Raw genomic sequence first — 10,849 nt, 5'->3', positions numbered from 1 at the left:
TCCGCCCACTCTCGCCGCGGTCTCCTGGCGGCGGCGGCTTTGTCTCGTGGGCTGGTCCCTGGCGGCTCCCTCCCGGGAACGGCTGCCACCGAGGGAGTCAGCCGCGCGGGTCCGGCATCCTAACGCTGAAGCCCCCGAGCGCGCGCTCGTCATCCACCACCACCATGTAAGGGCCATGAGCAGGGCTCGTCCTGGCGCAGCGCGGACATGGAGGAGGACTTATTCCAGCTCAGGCAGCTGCCGTGAGTATCTTGGGGGCGAGTCAGAGGCAGACAGGCTTTTCTTAAAAAAAGAAAAAGAAAGAAAAAAGAAAACCTGCAGGGGAGCATCTCGGCATGCCTTCCTGAATTTAAAGGGAACGGTTTCAGGGGGAGAGACTCAGGCCTGAAGGAGACAAGCCATTTTCCCAACCCCACCGGCTCAGCCTCTGTTATCTCTGACTCAGTCCGGTTTTGTTTTTTTTTTTTTTATTTCAGATCCGTCAGAATCTTAACGGGGACCTAAGCGTGTAATATTTTCCCTTGGAACTGCTCTTCCTCCTAAAGGGATTGGGAGGGTCTGTGTTTTAAGAAAGCATTAGCTGCTGCTTGGAAATGTGGAGTGAATTGATGAGTCCGTGCAATGACATGGGTCCTTTCCAGCCCTTCTCCTATGCTGTGAAATTCCGAATTTTCCTGCAAGGTCTTTTAGAAGGGAATGATAACTGATGTTGCAAACCGGTTTCTAAAAAGCTGGGATTCCTTCCTAGAGAGGAGGCTTCGGCAAAGTCCCCGTTGTTTATGAAGTGTGTGAATGAGAGGGCTGTGTATCTTTGCTGAAACCTCTTGCCTTCTGAGTGAAAGGTTTTTGTAACAGCTAGCTAAGTGAGGCTCACTGTCAGCCTATCCTTGGGAACTCAGGAATACACTGATTAGAGGACTGGAATTTTTCAAGGATACCAAATTTGCTCTGAAAATCTTGGGGAAATACAGTCAAGCAATGGAAAGGGCTTGTAAAGGGGCATTCAAAATTCTCCAACCTCGAGCTAATGGTGATTTGTTAAGCAAATTCCAAGAGTATGAGATGGAGCAACAAAAAGAACATTAATGGGGATTTTGTTTTAATTTTTAGAAGGACTGGTCACTTGGATGGTAAAAGCAGACACCCCTTTGGAATTGTTGGAAAGGATACATTATTGTTAGTATGTATATTTTCTTGACTTAGATGTTTGTTTGTTTTTTCTCTCTCTCTCTCTAAACCACTGAGGAATTCTCCCAAGTGACTTTTAGTGTGACTGCTACATCTCTCTGAGGCTCTGAGTACTGAAGGGTATTGAGATGTCTACTTCTCAATCAGTGTAAAATTAATTTGCATTACAAATTTTAATTAATGGAATGTTTACTTTTAAGCTTTTATTAATTGATCTGCAAATGGCCTGTCTTATGTAACACGGCATTATTTCACAAATGCTGAAAGATGCCCAGTTGTAATATCCAAAGTCGATCTATGAATCCATAAAAATGTGTGTACCTGAGTGCAGATCTCTCAAGGAAAACATACCACGTTCATTGAAAATAAATATCATGTTTGAAAACCAACCTATTACCTCAAAATCAAAAATAATCCAGAAACTAAAACATGAAATTTGGAATTCAGGATAAGGCTACATGTTGGAACTGCAGTTTTACTGGGATAAATTTTCAAATGCTGTCAGGGCATGTGAACTTTGCAAATGACTCAAAGATTCATGTATATTTAATCTACTAATAGATAGACATGACACTAGAGTGACAAGTCCTTCCTTCATTTGAAAGAAGTAAAACCTAATAAGAGGATTTTACTTAAGCTTAAATTAATTTAGTTTTTATACTAATAACAGTATATACATAGGATAAAGTCCAAAAAGAAGCACAAGAATAAAAGTAAATCTCTCTCTTCCCAAGCCCCAGTGTTAAGTTTCTTGATTATTTTCCTGATTTTTACACACATAAATACATGTAATGTCTATTAGAGAGGCCATATTGTGTGCTAGCTAAGAGCACTGGCTCTTGAATAAGACAGACTAGGCTTCAAATCCCTACTTTGCCACTTCCTGGCTGTGTGGCTTTGAGCAAATGACTTAACCTTTCTGAAACTCAATTTCCTTAGCCATAAAATGGGAATCATAATAGTACTTGATTCATAGGCTTATTGGGAAGATCATGTGAGATCATGTGTACCAAATGCCTGGCAGATACAGAGACATTGATACATATGAACACCTGAGAAATAATTTATAAAATTATGATTATGATGATATCTGAAAAAGGTTTGTAAAAACAAAATCTGTAGGCTCTTTCTGCTGGATTCCCTCAGAATGTAATCCGCAACCCCCAAATTACATTTGAACGAGGTCAAAATTAGCCCTGAAACATGTTAACCTTCGTTTATTTAAAAAAAAAAAAAAAAAAAAAGGTAAAATAAAAGGAACGACTGTGTAAATCTGAGTGGATTCACATCACGACATAGGTGTTTTTTAAACCACACCTTGTGTATATTCATGGACTGCCAGCAACAGACTGCCTGAGAGAAATATGGGTTTTTTTAAAAATCAGAGTGCCTTGTGGAGGATTGGCAAGAGTGGACCTTGGAACAGGCTCAGTCTCACGGGAAGCCAAGTGTTAATAGATTACAAGCCACTAAGTTGTTTACAGGGAAGGGGGAGGGGGAAGGGGGTGAGGATGTCTAAGAAATGGTCCTTCCCAGGACTTGGAGGTACCTTCACGAACAGCTCCGCGATGGCTTGTGTGAGACCACAGACAACCTCTACCTGTCACCTGCTGTCCACTCAGGCGCAGTACTATGTACAGGAGATTCAGAAGGCCGGATTTTGTATCTAGTTCTGCCTTATTGTGAGATCTTGTGCAAGTCAGATTTTCCTGGGTCTCTCCTTTCTAGGATGATTTCCATGAAAACAAATTATGCAGACTACATTGATTGGTTGGTTCATCCATTCATTGATTCATTCATTCATTCAACAGTTTTCCTGAGCATCATCCTAAATCAGGGAATTCTATAACCAAATGAGATACATGGTCTTTGCCCTCAAGGAGCTCACAGCTAGAGCTTCAGCGTCCAATACAGTAGCCACTAGCCACATGTGGCTATTTAAACTTAAATTATATAGTTGGTATATGAAATAATGTCCATGTATAATATGTAATGGGCTTCCCAAATGGTGCTAATGGTAAAGAACATGCCTGCCAACGCAGGAGACACAAGAGACAAGGGTTCAATCCCTGGGTCGGAAAGATCCCCTGGAGAAGGGCATGGCAATCCACTCCAGTATTCTTGCCTAGAGAATCCCATGGACAGAGGAGCCTGGAGGGCTACAATCCATAGGGGCACGAAGAGTCGGACATGACTGAAGTGACACATGCACACATGTTATAAAATATGATTTATAGGTAAAGTAGGTCATGTTCGAAAAATCAATTCCTTCGTTGCATTGGTTGCATTTCAAGTGCCTAGTAGCTGCATGTGGCTAGTGGCTGCTGTAGCCCCATTGTGACAGCCTGGGCCCAGAGCACTTTTTGGAACTGCAGAAGGTTCTATTGGACAGCACTGGTCTGATGGGAGAAGCAAATATTGAACACACAATTGCACAATAATTATGAGAATTGTCTTAAGGGCTACTTACTTCAGTTAGTATGATAATCTCTAGTATAATAATCCACCTTACTGCAAATGCACATGGCATTATTTCCTTCTTTTTTAATGCCCGAGTAGTATTCTGTTTTGTGTGTATACCCCACATCTCCTTTATCCATTCATCTATCAATGGGCAGACACTTAAGTTGTTTCCATGTCTTGGCTGTTATAAATAGTGTCGCTGTGAACACTGGGGTGCATGTATCTTTCTGAATTATGGTTTTCTCTGAATATATGCCCACGAGTGGGATTGCTGGATCATATGGTAACTCTATTTTTAGTTTTCTAGGGAAACTCCATACTGTTCTCCATAGTGGCTTCACCAATTTATATTCCTCCTAACAGCACAGGAAGGTTCCCTTTTCTCCACAAGTGTAGAAGGTGCCACAAGTCTAGTTCTAGATGGCAGAGAGGAGTAAGAGAAGGCTTCTTGGAGGAAATGACATTGGAGCTGAACCCCTAGACACGTGTAGGAGTTAGCCAGGACAAGAGACAGGAGGGAGCTTTTCCAATAGTGGGAATTGTGTGGGGGGAAGAGCTCAAAATCAGGCCAGTGGAGCTTCATGAGCAAGTGGCTGGAGGTGAGGCTGCAGAGGATGGCAGGGACCAGGCCACACAGGACCCTGTATAAGGACAAGAAATTGGAAATTCATCTTGTGTTTGCTCGATCCACTCTCTCCTTTCTTACCAACCCTGTCTTTCAAGATCGAGCTTAGGGACTTCCCTGGTGGTCCAGTGGATAAGACTCCAAGCTCCCAATGCAGGGGGCCTGAGTGTGATCCCTGGTCGGGGAACTGGATCCCACATGCCGCAACTAGGAGTTTGCATCCTGCAAGTAAAGATGCTGCATGCCGCAACTAAGACCTGGAACAGCTCAATAAATAACATGAAAATAAATATTAAAAAAGTAAAGATTGAGCTTAAGTGCCTCAGCTCAATGAATCTTCTGACTCCTCCTGGGGCTTCCTGGGGTAAAAGTGTGGGCTCTGAGTCAGGCAGATCTGGGTTCAAACTCTGGCTCTGCCACTTACAATTTGGGTGACCCTGGCCTAGGGGTCTTCATCTCCGCATGGTTGGGTGCTCCGCATCTCCGCATGACTTCATCTCCGCATGGTTGGGTGCTCATCTATAACGCTGGGATAATAGCGATATCTGCATGGCAGGGCCGTTGTGAGGATCAGGGAGGTCACCACTGGGAAGTCCCAGCACAATGTCTGGCTCCACTCAAGGGCTCAACCATTTGGTACCAGTGTTATTTCTCTTCTCCCACTCTGGACGTTTTCCCCTTATCCTCCAAGTAGCAAAGCACCTGGAAGCCATGGTCTCCTTTTCAGAATCCTAAGATGTCCTGATGAAAGCTAATGGAAGCACACATCCAAACTTGAAGTCCTGATCTTTCCTGCACTCTGCTCCTCTTTCAGCCTCTCCCAGTTGACGGTAACTCCATCCACCCCATTTGGAGTCCATTTTGACTCCTCCTTCCCTTAGATTTCACTTCAACCCATCAGGAAATTCTGTTGGTCCTTCCTTTAAGCTCCACCTAAACTCCTACCACTTCTCTCCAACTCTACTGCTACTCCTTGGTTCAAGTTCCCATCATCTCTGACCTGGGTGGATTCCAGGGGTTATTTAGCTGGTCTTCCTGGTCCTGCCCTTGTCTCCCTACAGCACATTCTCAACACAGCAACCAAACGCATTCTTTTTAAAAAATATTATTTATTTATTTAACTGTGCTGGATCTTAGTTGCAGCATGCAGGATCTTCAGTTGCAGCATATGGGATCTAGTTCCCTGACCAGGAATTGAACTTGGGGCCCTGCTGCCTTGGGAGCAGGAAGCCTTAGCCACTGGACCATCAGGGAAAGTCCGCAGAGGGATTCTTCAGAAGTCAGTTCACAAGCCTCTTTGGTTCCAAAACCCTCCTGGGGCTCCCGTTTCACCTTGTCTTCTGTCCTCTCTCACCCCTTCATGCAACCATTCTGGTTCCCGTGTGTGTGTGTGTGTGTGTGTGTGTGTGTGTGTGTTAGCTGCTCAGTCGTGTCCGACTCTTTGCCACCCCGTAGAATGTAGCCCACGAGGCTCCTCTGTCCATGGAATTCTCCAGGCAAGAATAGTGGAGTGGGTTGCCATTCTCTTCCCCAGGGGATCTTCTCCACCCGGGGATGGAATCCTGGTCTCCTAAATTGCAGACAGATTCTTTACTATCTGAGCCACCAGAGAAGCCCATGGTCCCCTTGTTGTTCCTTAAACACACCGTGTGGGCTCCTGCTCCAGCACCCGCTGTTCTCTCTACCTGGAAAGCTCTTCTCCTCAGTATCTGCTTTACTCGGGTCTCAAATGCCACCATCTCACCCAAGCCTACCCTCATCACCTCCTTAAAATTGGTAGCCCTCTCTTACTGCCATTAGGATTTTTGCTGTTGTTCAGTTGCTCAGTTGTGTCTGACTCTTTGCAACCCCATGAACTGCAGCACACTGGGCTTCTTGGATGGCTACTATCAAAAATAAGTAAAAACAACAAGTCTTGGTGAGGATATGGAGAAAATGGAATTCTTACACACTGACTATTGGTGAGAATGAAAAATGGGGCAGCCTCCACGGAAAACAGTATGGAGGCTCCTCAAAAAATTAAGAATTACTGTAGGACCCAGCAATTTCACTTCTGGGTATATACCCACAAAAGAGTTGAAAGCAGAGTACTGAAGAGATATTTGTACAGCCGTGTTCATAGCAGCATTATTCGCAATAGCCAAAAGATGGAAGCCACCTAAGTGTCCCTTCATGATGAGTAGATAAACAAATGTGGTCTATCCATATGATGGAATATTATGTAGCCTTCAAAAAGGAAGGGAATCCTGAAACCTGCTACAACACAGATAAACCTTGAAGACATTATGCTAAGTGAAATAAACCAGTCACCAAAGGACAGCTACTGTATGATTACACTCTGTGAGGTTTCTAAAGCAATCAAATTCATAGAGACATAAAGTAGAATGGTAGTTGCCAGAAGCTGGGGAAGGGGAGGAGGGGGATCTGTGTAGTGGGTACACTGTGTCCGTTTTACAAGATGAAAAGAATTCTGTGGATGACCAGTGGTAATGATTGTGCAATATTGTGAATATACTTTATGCCCACTGAACTGTACTCTTTAAAAATGCTTAAAATGGTAAGTGTTATCTTATGTGTATTTTACTGTAGTTGAAAAAAATCATAGCCCTCTTCCCCCATCCTTACCATGTTCAGCTTTTCCTCTTTAAGATATTTTTTTTTAATGTGGGCCATTTTTAGTCTTTACTGAATTTGTTAATAGTACTGGGTCTGTTTTATGTTTTGTTTTTCTGACCATGAGGCAATGTGGGATCTTTGCTCCCTGACCACGGAGCAAACCTGCACCCCCTGCATTGGAAGGCAAAGTCCTAACCACTGGACTGTCAGGGAAATCCCCTGCTTTTCCTTTTTTTTTTTTTTAATCACACATTACCTTCCAACATACCATATAATTTGCTTATTTATTGTTTAGTGTCTGTCTTCACTTAGTTGTATGAAAGCTTCACACGCCAGGGGTCTGATGGATCCCAAGTTCATGGGACATTGCCTAGATTCCATCCGATACTGGATTTTAGGGTAGATCAGGCCACAGGATTAAGTAAAAACTGTATGCATAAAAGAAAATCAGAAAAATCTGCTCATCAGCTTAATCATTCTCCTTGGCAGCAGGGGCCACCATTATTAAGTTTTAGCAGCTAAAGCACTGAGTCCCCATGGAAAGATCAGACATAGCCTTGTTTCATCATATTCACTCCCCCCTCCAAGTTGTGACAATCAAAACTGTCTCCAGACATTGCCGGTGTCACCCCATTGAGAACCACTTCTCTAAAGCGTTTAGTTTAGATGATGCATTTTTCAGTCTCTCCATTTCCAGAGCATCTTCAGACCTCTCTTTACACCTCACTTTTCTCACATTAGTCATGTAGGGACCCTGGCTTGCGCCCCTTCCTGCATCTTCAGGATACTTTTGGTAAAAGACTGTAAACTCCATGAGGGCAAGAATATGGTCTGACACATAGAATATCCTCACTGCATGCTCTCATGTGTTAACCTTGGTGCATTAATCATGCTTTTTATTTTCTGTATTCTGATGTTTTGACCTTTTGGGGCCTTACAGATTCAGGAGGGCTCTCCCCTCCCAGGGTTAACTAGTAAATAAGTCGCCTGCCAGTGGACCTTTTGTGTGCAAACCAACCAATCCAAAGCCACTAATCCACCTGCACTAATCGCACCAGGGCCAAATACCAGGCAACTGGAAACAGTCCCTATGCTCAGAGCCTGGAGAAATGACTCAAACTAGCTGATCCTCAACCTGCTTGCCCTGCCTCGCCTGTTCCTTCCTGTGGAAACCACAGTAAAGACTCTGCCCCAGATTTTATCTTCACCCTTGCCTCCCCAGTTTGATTCCTGGGTCGGGAAGATCCGCCAGAGAAGGGATAGGTTAACCACTCCAGTTTTCTTGGCTTCCTTGGTGGCTCAGCTGGTAAAGAATCCGCCTGTAATACGGGAGACCTGGGTTTGATCCCTGGGTTGAGAAGATCCCCTGGAGGAGGGAACAGATACCCACTCCAGTATTCTGGCCTAGAATTCCATGGACTGTATAGTCCATGGGGTCGAAAAGAGTTGGACACGACTGAGCAGCTTTCACTTTCACTTCCCTCCTTACTGATCCCGGTGTTTCCCTATTTGGCTACCCACCCCCCCCACCAAAAAAAAAAAATGTGGCATGCCCCCTCTTGGAATCTGTGAGTATAACAGAGGCTAAAGTCTTCAGTTGGCAGTCATCTCCTGATCTGTTTGCCACACCTAAATGATGATAAAACTGAAAGGTCGGGGCATGCCCCGGAAAAGTGCCGCAAGGCAAATTCTGGAGGCTGGCTAAACTTCCGGAGACCGACCCCCTGCAGCCTGGTCCAATCAGGTACCAACACAGAGCCCTTGGACACTGACCGCCGCTGTAGCCCGCGCTTTCTTCCTTATATGAAAAGACCTGGCTTGGACGCCGGCCCTGGCTATAAAACCCCTCCCCACCCCTCATACCTCGCAGACTCCCTTTGTCTCCTCACTCACCCGCCCCCGGGAGTTCTGCCCGAGAGCGACCGCTCAATAAAGGCCTTCACCAACGGTCCTTAGAGGCGGCTTTTTTCCTCCCGTGGCGTTTTTCTAACAAAAACCAATATTTTAGGGACTTCCCTGGCAGTCCAGTGGTTAAGACCGTGCCCATCTAACGCAGGGTCTCGGGTTCAATCCCTGGTTGGGTGCCGGGGTCCAGCCTCAGCAGGATCCAGGGGGCACCCTCAGGATGAATGGTGTCGGCGAGAGAAGACACGTGAGACCAGCCTTGATAGGGCCAAGTCTGCGAGAGAGAGAAAGAGAAAGAGAGTGACCAGACGGCGGGTGCAGCAGAGTCTGGCAAATCTTTATTTTTTACCGTAGCTTTTATATTCTAAGTTAGTACATTTTTAAGGGGAAGATAGTTTAATATTACATCAGCTTGTCCTACACGAAATCAGGGTGTTTTCTGCATACTTCTTTGAGAGAGTCTTGTACATTATCTTCTGGCCTTGGGGCCTATTGACATTTTATGACCTAGGTAAATGCAAAGCTGTTTTCTGTAATCTATTCTTTAATGAACACAAAGGTCAGTCCTTTTGCAGAAGTTATCAGTTAAATTTATCTAAAAGGTTTACCACACAAAGACTCTGCAGCTCCGGTGAGGCAGCCCCTGTTTAGCATTCCTGGTTAAAATTAACAATTCTAAACTCTTATTTTTCTAAATCTTTAACTCTAACCACTTTTAGAATAATATTTTATGTTCTCTAATAGGGCTTCCTCACCCCCGAAGGGCTCTGTGCCTATTAGGGCCTTTTGTGATCAGGTTCTTTATGCTATTTATGATTAAGGTGTTGTGAGCGGTCATGTGCATTAGTACGCATTTGCCAAGCAGGCTAGAATGCCAGCAAAGGGGTCTATACTGAAACACTCCTTTCATCCTGGATAATCTTATAGGATACCACTGTCCGGGGGACATATTGATTAAAGTTCTAAGTTGATTCTGTTTGGAGAGAGATCGGGGAAGGCCGTCTACCTGTGTCACAGAAATTAGGGAGTAGTCTAATATAGCAAGCATCAGAAAGACAGAGATCATCTTTAAGGTGAGCGCCAGGGCAGCTTTTCGAAATCCCTGAAGTCCTGATCTGCCTTGCTTGTCAGGTCTTCTCCTCATGACCTTGTCATGGGTGGGATCTCGTGTGCTGGCTCCTGGCAGTTGGGGAACTAAGATCCCACGTGCCACACAGTCAAAAAATAAATACATGTAAGTTTGACTTGTCACGTGAGTGTATGCTCCTCGGTTCTTTGTCTCGTCACAACAAAAATTTGGAGTGACGGACATTAAAGCCCCCCTGGCAGGTCACAGCTCTCGGAGGACAGACCGTGTTATAGCTCTCAGGTCTCGAACGGACCGTGTTATAGCTCTTAAATAAATCAGTGTTACAGCTCAGTGTTACAGCTCTATTTATTTAGATAATAGCAGGAAAATCCATCTTCAAAGTGTGAGGGCACGTCGATCCAAAGACGCGAAGAGAAGATCACCCAATCGTGCAGGAGAGAGAGGGAGCAAAAAGAGAGAAAAGCTTTGGCTCCTCTTTTTATATGTTTCTCTGTCCCTGGGCCTGTCTTATGTAAATTGGGCTTAGGCAGGAGCGTTGTTTGTTTCACCTGAGGTTCTCACTCTGGTCCTTGGACCTTCCTTTGTCCTATTTTCGCGGGCTTTCCCTTCCAGGTCTTTTAGCCACCGCCATTTTGGACTCTTTTTCCCTATTCTAACTACCTAACAGACTCAATGGGATTTCCAGGCAAGAATACTGGAGTGGGTTGCCATTTCCTTCTCCAATATTTTAAAACACTGTCCACAATCTATTCATCCTCTTATAGCAAAATATGCCTGAATGATCTCAAAATCAACTCTGATCACCTTCTCCCGTCTCACCCTACTTGTAAACCTCTCAGTGGCATCCCATTGATCTCAGGAAAACATGAAAAACGCTGTGGTCTCTGTATAATTCAGCCTGTCTCTCCGACCTCTACTCCTTGGTCCCACCCTCTGGATCTTTGTCCTTCCCCATCTCTGTG

General features: G+C 44.7%; 1 protein-coding gene across 1 annotated transcript in view; it reads left to right on the top strand.

The window, feature by feature from the left end:
* SVOP (SV2 related protein) overlaps positions 1 to 10,849 on the top strand; it is a 71,954-nt gene continuing 61,105 nt past the window's right edge. The window contains exon 1 of the mRNA XM_061141693.1: positions 1 to 242. Within this exon, the coding sequence (XP_060997676.1) occupies positions 208 to 242 (35 nt within the window). The 5' untranslated portion in view covers positions 1 to 207. The remainder of the gene's footprint in view (positions 243 to 10,849) is intronic.

Source organism: Dama dama, chromosome 5 (assembly GCF_033118175.1).
Source record: "Dama dama isolate Ldn47 chromosome 5, ASM3311817v1, whole genome shotgun sequence".
In the NCBI taxonomy this organism is placed as follows: Eukaryota; Metazoa; Chordata; class Mammalia; order Artiodactyla; family Cervidae; genus Dama; species Dama dama.
Note: the sequence above shows the minus strand (reverse complement) of the source record. Positions and strands in the feature narration are given on the sequence as shown.